The sequence below is a fragment of the Dama dama genome, chromosome 12, assembly GCF_033118175.1.
Source record: "Dama dama isolate Ldn47 chromosome 12, ASM3311817v1, whole genome shotgun sequence".
Classification (NCBI taxonomy): Eukaryota; Metazoa; Chordata; class Mammalia; order Artiodactyla; family Cervidae; genus Dama; species Dama dama.
In genome coordinates, this window is record NC_083692.1 from 25,731,708 (window position 1) to 25,756,055 (window position 24,348).

The window sequence follows — 24,348 nt, forward strand, 5'->3', positions numbered from 1 at the left end:
AATACAAAAATCAAAGAAGAAATCTCTGGAAATTAAAAAACTTTTTGAACTAAATGAAAAAAAGACATCAAAATTCGTGGGATGCAGCAAGAACAGTACTTAGAGAAAAATGTATAGCATTAGATGCATTACAAATAAAAAAGAAGAGCCAAAATCAATCATCCAACTTAGGAAACTGGAAAAAAAAGAATAAATTAAGTTCAAAGTAAGAAGAAAAAATATCAAAGAAATTGAAAGCAGGAGAAAATAGAGAAAAATCAACAAAATTAAAAGCTCATTCTTTGAAAAGGGCAAAGAAATGGATAAACCTCTAGTCAGGGTCAAAAAAAAAGAAGAGAAGACCCAAATAATATCAGTAATGAAAGAGGAACCATTTACTACTGAACCCATGGACAGTCAAAGGATAATAAAGGAATATTATGAACAACTCTATATCCACAAATTTGGTAACTTAGATAAAATGGAGTGATTCTTTGAAAGACACATTTACCAAAATTCATACAAGGAGACTAAGCCTATATTGATCAAAGAAGTTGAATAAATAGTTGATAACTTTCCAAGACAGAAAGCACCAAACCCAGATAGTTTCACTGGTGAATAATACTAAATATTTAAGGAACAAAAGATATCAGTTCTCTACAATTTGCTCCAAAAAACAGACACAGAATGAACATTTCCTAACTCATTTTATGAGGCCATCATTATACTAACACCAAAACTGCACAAACACATTATAAAAAAAGAAAGAGACCAATATTTCTCATTAACATAGATGCAAAATTCTCAAGAAAACATTAGCAAATCAAATCTAACAATATATAAAAAGTATTATACAACATAACTTAATGGGATATACTTCAATTATTCAAGGCTGGTTCAACATTTGAAAATCAAGTGCTGTAATCCATCACATCAACATATTAAAATATAAAAATCATATATAATATCAACAGATATAGAAAAAATATTCCACAAAATCCAAAATCCATTCATGATAAAACTCTTAGTATGGGGAATTTTCTCAACTTGGTAAAGAATACCTAAAAACAACCTACAGCTATGTTCATATATAATGGTGAGAAACTTGATGTCTTTTCCTTAAGAGAGGGACAGGGCAAGATGTCCCCTCTCACCACTTCTATGCAACACTGTACTGCAAGTTTTAGCTAATGCAATAACACAAGACAAGGAAATAAAAGATTAACAGATAGGGAAGGAAGATACAGAAGGATCTTTTTTCACAGATCATATGACCATTATGCAAAAAATTCCAAGGAATCACCAAAAGAACAGCTGGACCAAATAAGTGATTAAGTCAAGGCTGCAGGATGCAAGGTTAATGTATGAAAGTCAATAGCTTTCCTATATACCACCAACAAGCAACTGGAATTTGGAATTAAAAATACATTACCATTTACAAATGGATAGAGGAAGGGAGTGAAAGAGTGTTGGAGGAGGAAGAAGAAAGGGAAGATGGAAGGGAGGAAGAAAAAAAATTTAAGTCAAACAAAATATGTATGAGATCCATAGGAAGAAAACTATAAAACTCTGAATAAGGGAACCAAAGAATATGTAAATAAATGAAAATCATAGATAGGAAGATGAAATATTGTTATGATGTCAATTCTTCCAACTCAATCTGTAGATTTAGCACAATCCCAATAAAAACCCCAGCATACTACTTTCTGAATAGCAACAAAATGATACTAAAGTTTATATGGAGAGGCGAAAGACTCAAAATAGCTGTCACTGTTGAAGAAAAAGGACAAAGAGGACTGATACTACTTGACTCACTAAAAAGTGACAGTAATCAAGACCGTGGTACCAGTGAAAGAATACACCAACAGATGCATGGAACACAACAAAGAGCCCAGAAACAGACCCACACAAATAAAGTCAACTGATCTTTGACAAAGAGCAGAGGTAATCCAACAGAGAAAGGAGAGTCTTTTCAACAAATGGTGCTGGAACAACTGCACACCCACACGAAAAAAAAATCTAGACAATGACCTTGTATCTTTCACAAAAAATAACTCAACATAGATCACAGACCTAATGTAAAATGCAAACCAGTTTGAGAAGATAAACAAGGGAAAAAATCTAAGTGGTCTCTAGTTTGCCAATGAGTTTTCAGATGTAACACCAAGAGCACAATCCATAAAAGAAAAAATTGAAAAGCTGGGCTTCATTAAAATAAAAAATTTTTACTCTTTGAAAGACACTGTTAAAAGAGGAAAATGAAACCCACAAATGGAAGAAAATATCTGATAAAGGACTTATATCCAAAAATTTAAAAGAGCTCTTAAAATTTGACAATAAGAAAACAATCCTATTATAAAATGGATAAAGAACTGAACAGACATCTCAACAAAGAAGATATATAGATGGTGAATTAGCATATGAACTGATGTTCGACATCAGAGGTCATTAGACATTGCAAATCAAAACAGGATACCATTAAATGCCTATTAGAATGGCTAAAATCTAAAACAGTGACAAATACTGGGGACAATGTGGAGCAACGGAAACTCTCATTCATTGTTCCTGGGAATGTAAGATGGTACAGCTACTGTTATGGACTCAGTGCTGTGTACCCTTGAAATTGATACATTGAAGCTCTAACTCCCAGTGTGATGATATTAGGAAGTAAGGTCTTTGGGAGGTAATTATGTTTAAATGAGGTAATGATTCAGGGCCCCAGTGATGGGATTAGTGCCCTTAAGAAGAAGAACAAGAGACAACAGAGATTTCTCACTCTATCACATAAGGACACAGAAAGAAGGCAACTGCCCACAGGACAGGAAGAGGACCCTTAAGAAGAACCCAATTTGCTGGCATTTTCATTCTGGACTTCCCAGCCTCCAGAATTGCAAAAAATAATGTTTTGTTTAAGCCACCCAGTCTGTGGTATTTTGTGACCGCAGCCTAAGGAGACTAACACAGCCACTTTGGAAAACAATTTTGGCAGTTCCTTACAGAGCTAAACATAGGCTTACCATACAACTCAGCAATCCCTCTCTTAGGTCTTTACCCAAATTAGTTAAAAATTTACACCAACCCAAAAACCTGCACATGAGTGTTTTATACCAGCTTTATTCATTGCCAAAACTGAAAGCAGCAAAGACGTCCCTCAATAGGTGAATGGATAAGCAAACTGTGGTACTTCCACACAATTCAGTGTTATCAGCAATAAAAATAAATGAGCTGTGAAGCCACAAAAAGACGCGGAGGAACTGTTTATTTTTTAAAAAGCAATCAGAAAAGACTTCATAACATATGATTCCAACTATTTGACATTCTAGGAAACAAAATCATAAAGACAGAAAAATCAGTGGTTGGCAGAGATGGTAGGTAAGGACAGGAGTGAATAGGTGGAACATGGAATTTTTAGGGCAGTGAAACTATTCTGTATGATTATGTAATGGTTGATGCAACACATTATGCATTTAGCAAAACTCACAGAACTATACTACACGAAGACTGAACCCCAGTGTAAGTTATGGACTTTGGTTAATAATATGTACCAATATTGGTTCATCAATTGTAACGAATATACTGTATCAGAGCAAATGTTAATAATAGGGGAACTGGACCATGGAGGGAGATAAGAGGAGGAAAAGGGGCAAACATTGTACTTTCTAATAAATATTTTTATAAACCTAAAACTGCTCTAAGAAATGAAGTCTATAAATTAAAAAATACAGGCATTCAAAACAGACTAAAAGAATACACATACTATATTTTTAAAATTATTTTAAAATAATTATGTCAAGTAGAATGAATAAATTTAGCATTAAGAGAACAACAATATGATCCAGATGAAATTATATCCAGAAAATTCTAATTGCTGGTACTTTATCCAGTTAACACAATCTCTAATCCTTCTTTTTTGTTGTTTTATATTAATTAAAAATCATGCTACTTCCCCTTGGTGTTGTTTTCTAGAGAGAACAAATGGAGAAAATGTGTTAAAATTTTAAAAAGAGGTATCATAGAAACTATTAAAGATTATTAATGGTGAGAAAAGATAAGATGTTTCCTTTGAATGAAGAGGGAGTTAGGCTTGGGAAGGATTCAATGAAACCTCTAACTAACTAATGAAGGCTAAACTTATCACAAATTACAAGCACAAAGAGAGTGTTCTATTAAATCAAAGGCTTTTTCAGTTGAACTTGAAGGCTACGTGGAGAAGCAGCTTCAATTCAATAAAGCATGAGTCACAGGTTACCCAAAACCTCTCCACGGGGGAGAAACTTGTTCTATCAGGAGGTATTTAATTTCCACGTCAGTGTAGATACTTTCAAGTTCACGACTTTAAGAATTTTTTGGTCATTATTGATACGAAGGCTGTAATTTGATATAAGTGGAAAAACAGCTTTCTCTTTCTTCTATGGCAAACAGACACAAAAAAACTTGCCCTTACATATAATAGTTCCTTTTTGCTAAAAGATAGAATTTTAAGGCTTAAAATAAATCAAAGAGATAATCAAGCCCCTTTATTTATTGTCTCCAGACTCTTGTTAATAAAACAAAACAACTCTTAAAATTAACAACACTAATCCTTTATTGAAATGGCTTTCACGTAATAATGTCATACCCATTAATAGACCTCAGCCATTCACTTAAGCCCATCTAAGTAGCTTGATCAGATTCCATTAAAATAATGTATGATTTCTTTAATTCCAACATGACTTAGCTACAGATTTATTTCATATTGAACTTTAAAAAAAAATGGACTCAGAACAGGTGTCTCAGGCTAGATTTGGGGCTGCATAAATAGGCTTTGTGTTAGGGGATGATAAGAATACATTTAAAATTTTAATTGAAGAATGCCAGGCACCAGAGGCAAAGAGCGTGCAATTTTTTAAAATGCTAAATAAAGCCAGCTGCCAAAAAGGCCACGCTCACCGAGATTACAGCTGTTCACTATCATGCAACAATAATACAAAAGTTCTCTATTTCTTGAGGTATGTCTTATCCACTTGGTGGACTATGGCCTCTGCCCATCATTTCTGTGCCCTGGGGTTAGGTTACCATAGCATGGCATAAAACTATTCAAAGTGAAGGAAAGATGACTTTTTGCATATCTACCATTTAATATTATCTATATTCATATCTCTTCTAATTAATTTAGGAGATTGAAAATATGTGTTGTCTCTCATTCCAATAACAAAAGAGACTATAAAATAACAAGTAAGGGAGAAAAAAAGAGCCTGAGCTTTTCACCTTCTCCTTATTTCTGGCAGTCACTAATAAAACCACAGAAAAGAGAAAGGACAGGAGAACAAGAAATGGCCTTTCAAAAATTCCACAAATTAAAGTCTTTTTTGGTAAGTAGCTCTTACCTGTGGTCTCTGTTACAAATCAAAGTAATTAAACATGGAATTGAATAACAACATATTATGTTTTATACTAAAAAAGCAATAACTTTAACATGTTAGTTTGCTCTTGACAACAGATAATTTTCTCAAAATACAGCTCATGGAATCATTTATTTCCCTGTTATTTTAAAGAATGACATAACAAGATAGAGGGTTCAGGCTGTTTCTTAGCCACAATGCAAAGATTTCATTCAAACTTTTCCCAAATGATTCTTTTCCCTCCTTTTCCTTTAACCTGCTCAGAATACTCTAAAGACCCAGGCAATTCATTTCAGTGAGACAGAACTGCAAGGCAGTCTATAAAAAATGGTATGGCAAAAGCATCAATTTATGTAAGAGTTTTCTTATGCATCTTTGGCCACTCCTGATTTTATTCAAATACATAGATAATTCTGCTACTAAAACAGAGAGAAATATGTTTAAATAGTTAAGGACATATTACAGTTGTTATATTAAAACATGTATTAGTCTTTTTGTTAAACAACTGAAAATGCCAGTGAATATACAGTTTTATATAAAACCAATTCTAAACATATCAACATAGAACATAGAACCCACAATTGCTATTGATCACTAACGTATGCTTCTTTTCAGGCTAAAAAAAAAAAGTTCAAAGAACAGATTTCATTTAATCAAAAGAGAAACACTTAAATTATCCACAGCAAAAAAAACTAAATAAATAAAATAAATGATCCACAGCAGACCAGGGAACAGTGATTTGTCCATATATACATTAATTAGTTCAATACTAACATATTAACATTAATGACCCAGAAAAAGAAGGAGCTCAAAGCTATTATCAGATTTTAAAAATGTCACAAATATAGACATAACATTTATTATTCATATAATGGATACCTATCTGCACATACTACAAAATTAGGGAATCTTTATGCCTCCCTTGCCTTTACTTTTGGTGTCTGGAATACTGTTCAACTGACATGGAGCAATTTATCCTTTTCCTCTTTGAAAAAAATTCCCCCAAATCCAACCATTTGATTAATAATTTAACATCATATTCTAAATTTACATTAGCAGAAAATGCACCTCTTGATGTAGTTTAATACTTTTAATGTGTGTTTAATTTAAAAAGTACAAATCTTTCAGGGTGACATTCATTGTTTATATTCTTGGCACTATTTATAACACAGGGTTGAGTAATAATAACAATGTCAACCCTTTGTCATATCCTCAATTTAATCAAAAACACTTCCTAACAAGCAATTCTATATTAACTTAATTACTTTTGCTGATATTCTTCAAAAGCATGGTTACATTTATTTATTGTTTGCCACAAACCATTGCTAATAAGTTATAAAATTATGTTGAATTCCTATAAATACAAAACCTATCACAAAAATTGCAATTACTCTGAACTGAATGTAAACATTGATTTTCAGTTTTACCTATTCAATGACAGTAGTGAATGAATGTAAAATGTACGATTTTATTTAACTAAAGCACAAACATTTTCATACCTTTATAGCTGAAAAAAATACCTGCATCTAAGCATCTTCTATCAAATTTGTTTTGGAGTCCCTTGAGAAACACAACATAATTAGCTATCCAACTGATTTTTCAGTCACATTCTACCAAACTGAGAAGCAGATGGTTTAATGCTCTCTTCCACATAACTCAGCAAATCACGGGCAGAAGGGGAAACGATGCCCAAGAGTTCTGATACTTTGGCACTGCTATAAGTAAGATATAATAGGCACATAGCATTAAAAGAAAAAAGAAAACACATCATTCCAAGCACTTCAAGTGTGCAGAATTCTATATCTAAGATTTCTGGTTGTTTTACAGCTTTTCCAAGACCAGTTCAAATGTCTTTTTTTTTTTTTTTTTTCATTATTTTGGCTGGACTGACTGTACCTCCCAGTCTTGGGAAAGCTTGTATCCTGGTTTCTTGTTTGTATCATTATAAATTACTAACCACATGTTGCCTCATGAAACAAATTTTGCAAATGTTTGTGTTTATCTGTTACCTAGACGGAAAGCTTCTTGAGAACAGGGACTCTGTCTTAATTATTTACACTGAGATTGGTAAAATTTTCAGGTTCTGAGGTCAGACTGGGGATTTCTTATTATCTGTGGCAAATGATTAATCTATATAAAATGTGAATAATGATGGCACCTATCATAAAGGTTTATTGTGGATATTAAACAAAATAACAGATTCAAAGTTCGTAAGCACTGTTACGTAGTAAGGCTCACTAAATGTTAGCTATTGCTGTATGTAATATTGCTCTCATAATACCTGAACTGAGGAAGTATTCCATAAATATTTACTGAATCAAAGACATCCAAAGAGACAGACACATACACATATAGCTGAGATCTCATATAGGGAAATGCTTTAGTCCATAAAGTACTTTTAAACTTTGTTATTTTTTAAATTAGCATTTTTTCAGTATAACAACAATTAGGCCATCATATTTTAAAAACATTTTCCAAACATTACTATGCCTATGATCTCATGTGCTCTGCATCAAGAGCCCGTGAATCATATAGATTAGGCTATATTTCCTTTAGTTGATATAACTGGAAATGGAAAGTAAAATTTTTCAAGGATCATTTTGCTTAGTAGTAATAGTTTAGTTGCTAAGTCATGTCCAACTCTTTCGACCCTACAGACTGAGCCTGCCAGGCTCCTTTGTCCATGTAATTCTCCAGGCAAGAATACTGGAGTCAGTTGCCATTTCCTTCTCCAGGGGATCTTCCTGACCCAGGAATCAAACCCAGGTGTCCTGCATTACAGCCATATTCTTTACCAACTGAGCTATGAGGGAAGCGACCTCATTTTGCTTACAGGTGATTTAATTAAAGAAAAAAAAAAAAGGCTCCACAACAACTGAGTAACAATTATTGGCTAGGCATTATTAGGGAAAAGGGGGACAGAATAAATCAGACAAGAATCTCAAAAAAGTCACACTATACTTAAATAGACAAGTAAACAGCTATTTAAAGACTATATTCTTAAGTGAGAACATGAGGTCAATTGGAGAGAGAGATCACAAAAGAAGTGATACTAAAAGATAAATAGGATTTCATGGGAGGAAAGAGTTTCTAGAAAGAATAAGCACGTTCCCAGCATAAAAGTGCACAGAACTTTGAAGGAATAAATTTGTAGTTGAGCTGGTGAGACCAGGAATCCAGGGCAAATTCTGAGAAGTGGGCAGTACAGAAGAAAGAGCTTAATTTTATGTTTTCTAAGTAAGGAGTTAATATGCATCTCTCTAGAAACTGCACAGCCATGGAAGTTTTTAAGAAACAAAGTCATGTTTAATTTTGGAACTATCACTCTGCTGGCAGGGTGGAGAATGGATTAAAAGGGGATAGCTTCTGAAAGCAAAGGGGACAGTTAGGAGACAGAGAGAGATTAGGGATATGAAATAACTTAAAGATAAATATACTTCACTATGACCTAGCAACACACTTCTAGGCACATGTACAGTTTTCCAATCAATATGTTGCAAAATATTTGATGGAAGATAAAAACTCAAGGAGTAAAGACAGACAAAAAGAACAGAAGAGAGAGAGCGCAGAAATAGATCTATACATTGTCAATAGATTTTTGACAAAGGCACCAAGATGATTTGATACTAAAAAGTCAGTTTTTCAACATGTAAGTCTGGAACAACTGGATAAACATATAGAAAACAAAAAACCTCAACCCTTACCTCACACTTCACACAAAAATCAATATGAAAGGGATCACAGACATAAACATAAAAGCTAAAAGCATAAGGCTTCTGGAAGAAAACATAAAGTAATATCTTTGCAACCTTAAGATAGGCAAAGATTTCTTAGGACACAAAAAGCACTAATTTATATAGTCACAGAAAAAAAATCAATTAACTGAAGTTTAGTAAAGTTAAAAATTTTGATCTTCTAAAGATACTATTAAGAAAATAAACACTGAGAGAAAATATTTGTAAATTGTGTTTCTGATAAATAATCTGTATCTAGAGTACACACGCCCCCCTCCTATAAATTAAAAATAAAAAGTAAAAATAATCCAATTTTAAGAATTAGAAAAGACTTGAACGGACTGAGGTGTTGGTTACATTATCAAAACTCATTGAATTATACATTTAAGATCTGTTTACTATAAATTGATTTTATCTCAAATTAATAAGTACATGAAAAAGACCAAACAAAGAAAATCTATTCATACATTTACAATGGTTGAAACTATATATTTGGTAATTTTTATCTTAAAAAGTAGGAGTCAGCAAACTTTTTTTGTAAAAAGCTACAGAGTAAACACTTACGCTTTGCAGCCAGGTGGTCTCTACTGCAACTATTCGACTCTGCCACTGTAGTATGAAAGCGGTCATATACAATATATTAACAAATGGATGTGGCTGTGTTCTAGTGAAACTTTATTTGCAAAACAGGTGGAGGGCTGAGTTTGGCTGAAGACGACTGCTTCCTAGCCTCATTTTTAGAGTATAAGATTTTATTTGTAACACTTTGCCGTAGAGAACTCTGTGGCTTTGCCATATGTTATCATCTCCCAGGTGATAATACGGGCAGGAAAAAAATCTTCTACATACAGTATGATGTGGAAAAGTTTGAAAAGCACTGCCCTAGAGAAACTAACACATATGAACAAAGAGACATACACAAAGGTATTCAAAGATATATCTGTTTATAATGGCAAAAACATGAATAATTTAAACGTCCATCAGTGTGGGAAGCATGATACAAAGGTACAAGAGACACAGTAGGTGAATGAACTAAATGTCCACTTATTAACATATATTTAATACAAATGGGTGCTTCTAAAATGGTCATTCATGACAAGCATAAGATAACAATCTTTCCTCTGAAACAGATCTACCATATCCCTTTAAAACGCAGATATCACATTCTTAAAAGACTATCTGACCTTCTAGAGTCAATCCAGGTACTACTGGCTAGACATTTCCAAAGGATGCTGCATATGGACTGCTCTATATATTCTAACATCTCAATTTGTGTGTTAGTCGCTCAATTTGGGTGTCTCCACGGTTGGCACTGAATATAATCTAGAAAAACAGGGGACGAAGAATGCAATGTCTGCTTTTGTCAACCCTATTATTAGGTATTCTGAACTGCATGGATCAAGACTGACAAGATGCGGCAGTAGAAGCAGTATTCTTAATATTAAAAGAAACAATTAATTCTTGATTCCCTGAGTATCACCTACATATTAAAGCTCCAAGACAGCATGTTTTATTCCACCTCCCCTTCTTCCCTCCCCAAATCATCATCTATCAGCTTGGAGAGCTAAAGAACTAATAGAAGACTAAAGTTTTGTCAGGAAGGTTGTGCCTGGGGTCAGCGATGGCTTTAGCTAAGAAGGCAACACATTCCCCCAAACTAAAGGGAAAAAGGTTAGGGCTCCTTGACAGGAGCATATTCCTAGTCCCTAATCAGCCCAGACACTGGGATTTCATTGGGCCAATGAAATAAAACCCAGAGGAATGGAGGAATGACGTTCAAATACGCTGGGACTGCAGTGGAGCTAAACTGGTTCTCAGTGAGAGGATGAGCAAAGGAGAGGGTGGATGTCTTCACCTTGCTCCTCTATCATAATTTTCCTCTTCTCTTTTCATTTACATTTCTGAACGAGTTTCACAAGAAGCCATCAAATACTTGTAAGTTTCATTAACGTTGGTTGTTAAAGTTTCTTAAAAGAAGCCCTGCTGAAATCCCATGACCCAATTATGCTATTCTGCTTTGTTCCCATAAAACCAAAGTGATAGTAAGAACAAACAGGGTGATTTGGAACTTATAAAGTGCTGTTAAAGACAGTATCACTTTGAATCCTCATAATGATTCTGTAAGGTACATGGAACCAGTTAGGATTCCAAGTCAAAGACACTGATCTGTTCCTATAGACTATGCCCTTCTCCATTCCTTAAACGCCCAGTTTAGGCTCCCAGTTCAGTTCAGTTCAGTCGCTCAGTCGTGTCCGACTCTTTGCGACCCCATGAACCGCAGCACGCCAGGCCTCCCCGGCCGGGAGTTGGTCCATCACCAACTCCCGGAGTTTACCCAAACTTATGTCCATTGAGTCAGTGATGCCATCCAACCATCTCATCCTCTGTCGTCCCCTTCTCCTCCTGCCCTCAATCTTTCCCAGCATCAGGGTCTTTTCAAAGGAGTCAGCTCTTCACATCAGGTGCCCAAAGTATTGGAGTTTCAGCTTCAATACCAGTCCTTCCAATGAACACTCAGGACTGACTGCCTTTAGGATGAACTGGCTGGATCTCCTTGCAGTCCAAGGAACTCTCAAGAGTCTTCTCTAATACCACAGTTCAAAAGCATCAATTTTTCGGTGCTCAGCTTTCTTTATAGTCCAACTCTCACATCCATACATGACTACTGGAAAAAACCATAGCCTTGACTAGACAGACCTTTGTTGGCAAAGTAATGTCTCTGCTTTTTAATATGCTGTCTAGGTTGGTCATAACTTTCGCTCCCAGTGATGTCTTTAATAATTCAGCCAGAAAGTTTCTCTGATTTCTAATGACCCACAAAATTCCAAACCTTTCTTATGACACTTAACATATCCTACCTTTGTCACATTTACATAGCTCAGTGTTTTAACATACTCAATGCAAGTTCTTAAAAGGCAGAGACTGGATCTTATTCCCTTTAGCATCTAGAAACACTCAAATTTTTACATGATGACTAATGCACTTCCCTTCTTTTGAAGGTGACTCACAAATGTATAATTCCACTAAAGACGATGGCCTATTACTATTTCTGACTCCATGGAATTAGTCCATAATCTATAAAAACCAATAAAATAGAGATAAAGAAATTCTAGATTTCTATCATACCCAGAGCTCTGGCACATAAAACTTGCCAAAAGGGCTAGGAGGCATTTAGCTTTCTTTAGCATTTCAATAATTATCTTATAGAACCATTCTAAACTTGAATGTGATCTACAGACTGTAAACAAATAACTTATCACAATGTAATCAATTGATTGCATTTTAAAGAGAATATGAGGGAGAACAAGAGAGAGCGAGAGCAACGAACCAGGGGACTAAGAGCTCATATTAGAAAAAAAGAATCTTTACTTTATGAGACGATTTCCTTTGGAATTCTTTACATAGTCCCACTGGAATATTTAAAACATAACTTAATTATAACAATTCAATTTACAGCAAATTTTAAGAACATATTTTTAACATAAAAGGTATATGAGTACTTACAAAAACACTGATAATTTCTGATACAGGTATCAAGGTCAGGGCCCAGACATTCCCACAGGAAATTTAGAGAGACTGGATTTTATTTCTAGCAAACTTGGGTAGGTTTCTAAAGAGACTTAAGAGGATTTTTCAAAAACTTTTTCAATGAAATTATTTCTACTCCACAATGACTTCTGATGCTAATTATGTATTACTGCTTCCTAAATCATACCTCTTTTCATCTCTGAACTCATTCTGCCAGATCTTTGTACAAAAGGGGCAGGATATATTGCTAAAAAAATACATTCTTAGCAACAGACCATTTAAAAACACGACAATTTAGTAAAAGTGCCTCATACAGCTTGCAGGGTAATAGTCAAATTGGACCAGGATACAGAAGAGATGCCTGCAATGTGAGAGACCCAGGGGTTCAATTCCTGGGTCAGGAAGATCCCCTGGAGAAGGAATGGCAACCCACTCCAGTATTCTTGCCTGGAGAATCCCATGACAGAGGAGCCTGGCAGGCTACAGTCCATGGGGTCGCAAAAGTTGGACATGACTTAACAACTAAACCACCACCACCACAAAAGAGATGGGTTTTGTTTTTTTATTAAATTTATTGTGTGTTGGTCAAGTGGTTGACATTATGTAAATAACCCAGAGACTTAAGCCCTGCTGCCGTCTGTAATCGCCTTCAAGATAAAATAAATAGCTAAAAAAATGCAAATATGTTGGGTTGGCCAAAAAGTTCATTTGGGTTTTTCTGCAAGATGTTAGGGAAAATGTGAACAAATCTTTTGGCCAACCCAACAGAATGGTACTAATTAAAGTTTTTCTCAAAATGCTCCCAACAGCAAAGGAGAGTAAACTTCTACTACTAAGGATATGAAGGCTGGACTAAACCTATGGATTGAATTTGATGTTTTATCAAAATTTTCATTTTACACCATTATATATCCTGTTTGTTTTATCATCTGAAAATGATTTAGCTTACATACCAGCAAATAAAACTGGCAGTCCAGAAAAATGTACCATGTTTATCCCGGCAGTTTGCAAACCTCTGACTCACTTTCCCCATGTTTACTCATATCTCAACATAAGAAGCATTTGTAGGACAAATATGGAAATAAACATCAACAGCCATTTTCAAGATGTGGGCGTGCTCTGGGCAAAACTGTTGTGTGGACAAAGCGTCAGCTCTCTACTCTCATATTTTGTAACTATAAATAAGATACCATAGATTCCTTTCTCTCCACAGGTGGGAAGCTGAAGATAAGAAGGTATCAGAGGGAAAGGTAGTTTGAGTTCTTCTGAGATACACATATATTCTAACAGGTATTTTATATTCCTGAGACAAAAATCTTTCTTTCTTTTATGGACCATGAACAGCAAAAGAAGTCTTGCAAAGGTTGAAATGAAAGTCTTTATGTACCTGCAAATGACATGTGTTTAAGTCAGTAGTTCTCAAAACAGTAGGGTGTAGGGCAGAGAGACCTATTAGAGTTCTGAAGTAGGGATAGCTAGCTCAGTCTTTCAGATCATCTCCCTGTACCACCGTCCCATTCCCACAGACACTGAGCCACTGTTATAGGTAGGAGTATACCTTCTATCTCAGGAATACTGGTATAGAAAAAATATTAAGGCAACTGCAGAGAGACTGACTGGTCCAGAATTTTACTATGTTTAATTAGTGGGTTTATTAAGCAGAGCGAGTCTAGTGCTTAGAGGTTATTCTCAGAAGTTATTTCTCCTCTCTGGATCTCTTTCAATTTTTTCATGTAACTTTATAATTTTAAAAGGGAAAACTGTCTATGAAGTCCTTATAAAGGCCTAGTTTTCATCTCAGAATAAAAGATAACTTTTCTATTTTTGCAAATTATAATTTAATAATTTACTCCATTACAACATTTTTGTTTTAAAACTTGGGGACCAAACACAGACAATGAAAAGAAACTCTGTGTGAAAATCACCTTAATACCTTTTATAGCTTTTAATCACTTTCCTTTATGACTACAGTCCCATAAACGTGGGTAGGGAGATAAGTATTGAATATCATGGGCTTTATTAAAGCAAATCTGAGGTTCAGAAGTGATAATTAACTGCTTAAGTTCAGAAGGCTAAAAACAACAGAACTGAGATCAGATATAGTTAAACTCATAGACCAGTATCCCCTCCTCTTCCTCACATTACCTAAACAGAGAAACAAAGATATTTTTGCAGCACAAGGGATCTAAAATATTAAATGGACTTATTTCATATTATATTTAATTAATCACCAAAGGCTGAAAACACTACTGTAAAAATACTATGTAGAAGCAGGTCCATAGTCTATCCTAACAGGTTATGTCTATAGATTATCAACCATATTATTAGTTTATCAATCAGTCCATCTGAGATCAGTCATTGTTAAGGATATAAGCTTGTTAGATTATTTGGATGACTTCAGTAGACAGCTGAGTAATTTTGTAAATGTCTCAAATATTAGTTTCACAGGAAGAAGTTAAAGTAATTTGTCTCAGCTTGCTAAAGATTTTCCTTTTAACCTTTGTGAGGTATTTGCTTAAAGAGTTTAATGACAGAATAACATATGATCCAGAAATCTCATCTCTGGGTATATATACAAAGGAAATGAAATCACTATCTTGAAGAGATATCTGCACCCTCATGTTCACTGCAGCATTATTTATGATAACTCAGCCATGGAAACAACTCAAATGTCCATTGGTGAATGAATGGATAAAGAAAATAATACATATACATACACACATGTATATGTATATATACACACACGCACATTTTTATATACACACAATGCCATATCATGAGAAAGAAAGAAACCTCGTCATTTGCAACAACATGGACAGGCTTTAAGGATATTATGCTAAGTAAAATAAGTCAGTCAGAGAAACACACACACTGTATGATCTCCCTTGTATGTGGAATCTTAAAAAAAAAAACTCATTGGAAAAGAGAATGGATTGGTGGTTGCCAGAGGTAAAGAAAGGTGAAGGCAGGGAAAGTTTGGGGAAAGGGGTGATGGTGGTCAAAAGTATAAACCTAAAAAAAAAAGGATATATAAATTCTGAGGATGTGCTGACTTTATTTTTCTGGGCTCCAAAGTCACTGCAGATGGTGACTGCAGCCATGAAATTAAAAGACACTTACTCCTTGGAAGGAAAGTTATGACCAACCTAGACAGCATGTTAAAAAGCAGAGACATGACCCACCTCCCAGAATACTGGAAATAAAAGCAAAACTAAACAAATGGGACCTAATTAAACTTAAAAGCTTTTGCACTACAAAGGAAACTATAAGTAAGGTGAAAAGACAGCCCTCAGATTGGGAGAAAATAATAGCAAATGAAGAAACAGACAAAGGATTAATCTCAAAAATATACAAGCAACTTCTGCAGCTCAATTCCAGAAAAATAAATGACCCAATCAAAAACTGGGCCAAAGAACTAAACAGACATTTCTCCAAAGAAGACATACAGATGGCTAACAAACACATGAAAAGATGCTCAACATCACTCATTATTAGAGAAATGCAAATCAAAACCACAATGAGGTACCATTACACGCCAGTCAGGATGGCTGCTATCCAAAAGTCTATAAGCAATAAATGCTGGAGAGGGTGTGGAGAAAAGGGAACCCTCTTACACTGTTGGTGGGAATGCAAACTAGTACAGCCGCTATGGAGAACAGTGTGGAGATTTCTTAAAAAACTGGAAATAGAACTGCCATATGACCCAGCAATCCCACTGCTGGGCATACACACTGAGGAAACCAGATCTGAAAGAGACACGTGCACCCCAGTGTTCATCGCAGCACTGTTTATAATAGCCAGGACATGGAAGCAACCTAGATGCCCATCAGCAGATGAATGGATAAGGAAGCTGTGGTACATATACACCATGGAATATTACTCAGCTGTTAAAAAGAATTCATTTGAATCAGTCCTAATGAGATGGATGAAACTGGAGCCCATTATACAGAGTGAAGTAAGCCAGAAAGATAAAGAACATTACAGCATACTAACACATATATATGGAATTTAGAAAGATGGTAACGATAACCCTATATGCAAAACAGAAAAAGAGACACAGAAATACAGAACAGACTTTTGAACTCTGTGGGAGAAGGTGAGGGTGGGATATTTCAAAAGAACAGCATGTATACTATCTATGGTGAAACAGATCACCAGCCCAGGTGGGATGCATGAGACAAGTGCTCGGGCCTGGTGCACTGGGAAGACCCAGAGGAATTGGGTGGAGAGGGAGGTGGGAGGGGGGATCGGGATGGGGAATACGTATAAATCTATGGCTGATTCATATCAATGTATGACAAAACCCACTGAAATGTTGTGAAGTAATTAGCCTCCAACCAATAAAAAAAAAAAAAAAAAAGCAGAGACATTATTTTGCCAACAAAGGTCTGTCTAGTCAGGGCTATGGTTTTTCCAGTAGTCATGTATGGAAAGCTGAGCGCCGAAGAATTGATGCTTTTGAACTGTGGTGTTGGAGAAGACTCTTGAGAGTCTCTTGGACTGCAAGGACATCCAAGCAGTCCATCCTAAAGGAGATCAGTCCTGAGTGTTCATTGGAAGGACTGATATTGAAGCTGAAATTCCAATACTTTGGCCATCTGATGTGAAGAGCTGGGTCATTTGAAAAGACCCTGATGCTGGGAAAGATGGAGGGCAAGAGGAGAAGGGGACAACAGAGGATGAGATGGTTGGATGGCATCATCGACTCAATGGACATGGGTTTGGGTGAACTCCGGGAGTTGGTGATGGATAGGGTGGCCTGGCGTGCTGCAGTTCATGGGGTCGCAAAGAGTCGGATACGACTGAGCGACTGAACTGAACAGAACTGAACATACAGCATGGTGACTATAGTTAACAATACTATATTGTAGAGTTGAAGGTGGGTAAATCTTAAAAGTTCTCATTACAAGAAAAAACATTTGTAGCCATGTGAGAAGATGGATTTTTACTAAACTTATGTTGTATATCTTAAACTAATAAAATGTCATATGTCAATTACATCTCTAATATAATTGGAAAAAACTGCTCAACCAAGGTAGAAAACTAAATTACCTTCCTATTGTCTCTACATAAAATGGTAATGCAAAATTGTTGTCCTATAGACGACAATTATGCAAGTTTTAAATACAATGCAGGAAACATAGCATTATGTAGGTGCTTTAGGCTTCCCAGGTGGCCCAGTGGTAAAAGAATCTACCTGCTAAGGCAGGAAACCCAAGAGACGCTGGTTAGATCCCTGGGTTAGCAAGATCCCCTGGATCAGGATATGGCAATCCACTCCAGTGTTCTTGCCTGGAAAATCCCAGGGACAGAGGAGCTGTCCTGGGCTACAGTCCGTGGGACCACAAAGAGTCAGACATGACTGAGCACAAGGTGAGGGGCCTCAGGCAGAAGAACCCCAAATACACGATAGATATGTACTTTTGAGTACTATGGACTTACCCATGTCACAATAAATTTTAATTGTTCATTCTAGTTGTCTGCCTTTTCTCCAGGCTGACCAGATAGTATGTAGTCCAGCATGGTGCCTAGCACAAAGCAAGTGCTTTTATTAAATTACTTTTAGTTTAAGATTACCTCCATGAAGGATGCCAAATAAAATCTTTTGACCAAATCTTTTCTGAAATAAGGCATGGAGATAAGGTAACAATCCAATTTAGGTAATTAAATATAGCAAGCAGTTCAGTTGAGTTCAGTCACGCAGTCGTGTCTGACTCTTTACGACCCCATGGACTGTAGCACGCCAGGTCACCCTGTCAATCACCAACTCCCATAGTTCACCCAAACCCATGTCCATTGAGTCGATGATGCCATCCAACCATCTCATCCTTTGTCGTTCCCTTCTCCTCCTGCCCTCCATCTTTCCCAGCATCAGGATCTTTCCAAATGACCCAGCTCTTCACATCAGGTTGCCAAAGTATTAGAATTTCAGCTTCAATATCAGTCCTTCCAATGAACACTCAGGACTGATCTCCTTTAGGATGGACTGCTTGGATGTCCTTGCAGTCCAAGGGACTCTCAAGAGTCTTTTCCAACACCGGTTGCAGTTCAAAAACATCAATTCTTCGGCGCTCAGCTTTCTTTATAGTCCAACTCTCACATCCATACATGACCAATAGCCTTGACTAGATGGACCTTTGTTGGCAAAGTAATGTCTCTGCTTTTTAACATGCTGTCTAGGTTGCTCTTAAGTTTCCTTCCAAGGAATGAGCGTCTTTTAATTTCATGGTTGCAGTCACCGTCTGCAGTGATTTTGGAGCTCCCCAAAATAAAGTCAGCCACTGTTTCCACTGTTTTTCCATCTATTTGCCATGAAGCGATGGGACTGGATGCCATAGTCTTAGTTTTCTGAATGTTGAGCTTTAAGCCAACTTTTTCAAGCAAGCAGCAATCTATCTAAACATACACTTAAATCAGATACCTTTAGGGCATTAAATTTTTTCATATTTATAAGGATGGTTTCTTACTAGTCATTATTTTCATTTAAAAGAAAGTTTTTCAATTAGATTTACCAAACTAAGTAATTCAGTTCAATTTATCACAATGAAAGACAAGAGAAGGAAATGCAAAACACCCAAATGGTTTAATTGCTAATCTGAATATGAAGGGAAAAAAATAATGGAGGACTGAGTTTAAATGGCTTAAGTTCCCTACTGCTAAATCAATGTATTCAAGAGTAAACAGCAACTAGAAAGTATCTTGGAAACCGGTAATCATACATAGCCTAAAACGGTCAACAAAATTTAACAAATCAATTACTGTTGAAAGATATTTCAAACTATTAAATGTCAAGATTCCCATTCTAAATTATCATAAGGAATCTATTTGGCAGAATCAAGCCTACTACATGTAGTTTGTTCAGGTTTAGGAAACATTTTGGGATACAGAAAAATAACTGACCATTTGATCAACAACTTTAGAACCAACATGATAGCTATAGGTAACAAGGAAAGATTATTATTTTCAATTGGAAGCATAATTTTTATATTTTGCTTCACTAAACCAAATTTTTGGAGAAGGAAATGGCAACCCACTCCAGTATCTTGCCTGGGAAATCCCATGGACAGAGGAGCTTGGCAGGCTATAGTCCATGGGGTCACAAAGAGTCAGAAACAACGTAGCAACTAAATGGCAGCATTTGACTACAAAGGATATGGTTTCGTACACAAATATAAAAAAATAAAGGAGAAAAACAGAATTCAACTTACAACAAGCTATGCTTTGGCTATTCAAATGATCAAATGTGCATACAAATTCCTATACTGGTGACAGATTTGCACAGAAATCACTAAATTCCACCTGCAGGCTCATCGTGTCAAGTGAGTACAAACAGTAATAATTTCACGGCAGGCGTGTCATAATATCCTAAAAATCTCTGTACAAGTCAGAACAGTAAAAGATTTAGTTGACTTATGGTTAACTGAAGGACTAATGTCAAAGAGCTTATTAAATCATTCTGATTTCTCTAATTAAAGAAACAGGTTTCTCCAAAAGGTACATATATAGATAGTGTATATAAACAGACATAGAAGGGGGTGGCAATCATACTTTTCATAAAAATTAAAGTATTCCAAGTTCTAAAATAAACCTCTTCTTTTGGATATAAGATTAGCATCTAAATTATTTTACTTATAATGAATTCTGAAAGAACATTGAAAATAACTACTAGTTTAATTAAAGGTGTCCAACAGGCATAGGTTAATTCATTAGCATGAAGAAAGATGTATGATTTTATACAGTATCTGTAGTGAAAAAGCAAAGATATATTTAATTAAAATTATAATTCTATGATACCATGATAAAATGATTTCTTTAATCAGGGACAGCAAATGACTAAGAAGAAAATACTACTGGTAACTCTTCAGTACCTAAAATTATATGAAAGATTCAGGAAAAGTTACAGGATAGAGGGAGGAAAGAGAATAGAGTTATTAAATTCATCATATTATTTAGTTCCCAGACATTAAAGACCGTTCTACACTTCTAATCATTATTCTGCTAGGTAAGGCATTTGACAATAGCATACTAGGAAGGACTTAGATTTGAGGTAGGTAGAGTGAGTGTATTAACCAGAGTTCTGTCATTTATAAGCTGTGTGATTGTGAATAAGCCACTTAGTATCTACCAGGTCTTAGAGTCCACATAAAAAAGTAAGGATGATTTTGAGAGTCTGTTTAACTGTAACATGAAGAAATTCTGAATGTTTCAAATTCAAGCCTTTTCATAAAAATACTTTATTGGCGTATAGTTGCTTTACAATGTTATTTTCTACTGTACAGGAAAGTGAATCAGCCGTATGTGGACATATAACCACCCTTTTTGGATTTCCTTCCCATTTACATCACCAGAGAGCATTAAGTAGATTTTCATATGCTATACAGTAGGTTCTCATTAGTTGTCTATTTTATATATATATATTTTCTTCCATTTATTTTGCTCATCTTTATTGGCTGTCTATAGCACTTCATAATTTCCAGAGTAATAGTTGTCCTCAGTTTTTGTTAATCATTATTCCTGAGAATATTATATTTTTTGTGCAAAAGTAATTACACTTTCTGTTGTTTTTTAGATGCATAAAAATACAATTGACTCTTTTCGAATAATATCATGTCTACTATAACAGGTATTGTTCAAAGTAAAGTGAAAGTCTCACTCACTCAGTCGTGTCCAATTCTTTGTGACCCCATGGACAGTTGACCACTAGGCTCCTCTGTCCATGGAATTCTCCAGGCAATAATGCTGGAGTGGGTTGCCATTCCCTTCTCCATATTTTATATTTTTAACCTTCATGTTCTATAGTTGCCACTACATACTACAAAATATATAAGGAATCCGGATTACAATCAAACAAACCAAATAACTACTTGTAGCATACTGGCATGGCCAACCTATATATTAAATTGGTAAGTCTAGTGAGGCTAACTTTTCACTTCTTTTATTAACTGACTGCTACTCATAAAGTTACCTCTCCTTTGAAACAGTGAAACTTATTCTTTGCAGGCTATATGCTTCCACAATCAAAGAAGCTTGAAACTGAGCTAAGTACACAAAATGAAAAAGTTAGCCACAGTGAGACTGATAAGAGTTGCTTTTCCTGTATCTCCCTAACCTTGACACCTAATCTGTTTGTACCAGTTATAAACCACAGACCAGATCAATGGAAGTACGTGTGTGTTCAGTCGCTCAGTCATGTCCGACTCTGTGACTCCATGGACTGAAGCCCGCCAGGCTCCTCTGTCATGCAATTTTCCAGGCAAGAATACTGGAGTGGGTTGCCATCTCCTCCTCCAGGGGACTGAACGTCTCCTGTGTCTCCTGCACTGGCAGGCAGATTCTTTACCACTGAGCGACCTGAGAAGCCGGATCAATGGAAGAGGAAACCTCAAAACTAGAGCTCAGCTAAATTTTAGATTAAGAGGTTCACTTTAAAATTTGAAGTGAGCTACAAAGAAAAAACAAATGCTGATATACAGAATAAGGCTCCTAAAGAAGACAAAATTCATATCACAAGATGATACTTTAAATCCATAAAGGACATTTTATAGAGCAACTTAAAGCATTTTATAGAAGAAATTACCCAATTAACTTTCTTGACATTTCTGTGAAGTATTACCTGTATTTCCCAAAGGAGGCAAAAAGAAACAAAGGAACTAAAGTTCTCACTTTGCCAATAACATAGCTCCTCATTTCACATCTAGTGTTTTAACGTGTGGAAAAAGGTGCTCAGCTCCATAAGAAATTATATTACCTGAAATGCCTCAGCATTTTGGAAAATACCGGACTTCTTATAAGATGTGAGTGCAGAGGCAGCGTACTGACTTACTACGCATTTCACCTAATCACTTAGTTCCGTATATGTCACACTGTCGACACTCAATGAATACAGGCTATTAAAGACATCTAACAATTACTTGCGCTCACATGTCAAGTACTGTGCTAAGTGCGTTATACGTATTAGTGCATTTAATCCTATCAACAACTCAAAGAGGTGAGTAAATTGCTACTCTTCATTTTACAAATGAGGAAATGAAGGCCTAGGTTAAGTTTACTTGCCCAAGATTACAAAAAGATATAGCAAAGATTTTAACAAAGGCAGCCCAACTTTGGACCTTATTTAAAGATCATCATTGTAGAAAAAATAAAAGACTAGCGGTAAGAAACTCTATCTATACTCTATCCCTTCTATCACCAAGTCCTTGAAGAGAAATTTCTTGCTCATCTTTGTATCTCTTCTCATGCCTAGCATTCTACCTTAAACACATCATTCCTCATTAAATGTTTCCTGAATAAAATTAAAATCACATAAACAAATTAGGCTTCATTGTCCTCAACGATAAAATGGAAATAAAGGTACCTGCACTGTCTAGGTAGTTCTTATAGTGTGGTCCCTGAACCTGGAAACTTTGTCAGAAATACAAATTTCAGGCCCTGTCTCAGGCTTACTGAATCAGAAAGTATTTTCATCAGCTTTCCAGATAATTCTCACGCATGCTGAAGTCTGAGAACCAGCAATCTATGTTATAATTATGAGGATCAAATGAGTACAATAATGTGAAAGCACCCCAAAAAGAGGAGGTACATCATCATCATTGAAAGAATAAATTACGTTCCTTGAAAAAACTTAAGTGATTTTGCTAGATCCAGATAAAAATGAACATTAGAAATGAAACTGATCATGAGGGAATCCCCTGGTAGTCCAGGGATTAGGACTCTGCACTTCCATGGCAGAGGGCACAGGTTCAATTCCTGGTTGGGGAACTAAGATTCCTTCATGCTGTGTGGTGTGGTCAAAAAACAAGACATTTATCATGAAACACTTTGTGAATAAAATATTACTATTCCAGATTTTATCTGGATAATGTATAGTATTCACAATGCAGAGAAAAATACTATGATCCATAAGGTTCTAAGTAGAAATCCGGTAACTTGGTTATACAGTAGTTCAACCCAGAGAGATGACAAGTTGCGCAAGCTTCTTACCTGACCAGTGTCCAGTGGAGACACCAGATCTGTCTGTGCAGGTCTCACTTACAGGTCTAAACACAGTTTCCCATCCTCCAGTAGCATAGCGCCAATTGTGAGATTCTAAGATGAGTGTTCGCTGGGTGCCATATGCAATCATGAAGCAGTAGACCACATGATGGAGTTGACAGCCATAGCCACAGCCTTTGTTGATGTTACACACCAGCTTCTTGGCTTTGCTGCAGTCCTTGGGATTCTGTCAGTAAGGAAGAGAAACAAAGGCGACAATAAACTGTATGGAGAGGTTAACTTCTCTTTATAGGTGGCAAATGTCAAAAATCAATATAATAAGCCAGGACCAGTCCAGTATTATCTTATTAAGCAAGGAAGTTAGTTTTTAAGATTAGATTTCAAAGAATCCACTGAAAACTTTATGTGCATACTTTGGGAGATGGCAGGGAAAAAGACCAGTTACTTCAGAAACATCACCAACAAATGTGAAATTAAGCAGCTACATTTAAAAAAAAAATACTCTTTCACTTCTCTATCACTCAGAACATGCAAGTATGATCCTCTTTGAATTCAAAGTTGCACACATTGAAATCTTTATAAAAGGAGCAAAATAGTTCGTTTACTCCAGCTGCACTTCAGCATTCTGAGCTTATTACCTTCACAGATGAAACTCAAATTATCTTAAAGGAAAAACTATAATTTACCTAATAATTCTACCTATTCCAGATTTTGAGATGTCACCAACAAAACGG

At 35.7% G+C, this 24,348-nt stretch overlaps 1 protein-coding gene across 9 annotated transcripts in view; it reads right to left on the reverse strand.

The window, feature by feature from the left end:
- The window catches only part of FUT8 (fucosyltransferase 8), a 306,584-nt gene that overhangs the window by 41,643 nt on the left and 240,593 nt on the right, over positions 1-24,348 (reverse strand). For all 9 annotated transcript variants that reach the window (XM_061156864.1, XM_061156858.1, XM_061156861.1 and 6 more), the window contains one exon: positions 23,603-23,840. In XM_061156864.1, the coding sequence (XP_061012847.1) occupies positions 23,603-23,840 (238 nt within the window). The remainder of the gene's footprint in view (positions 1-23,602; positions 23,841-24,348) is intronic.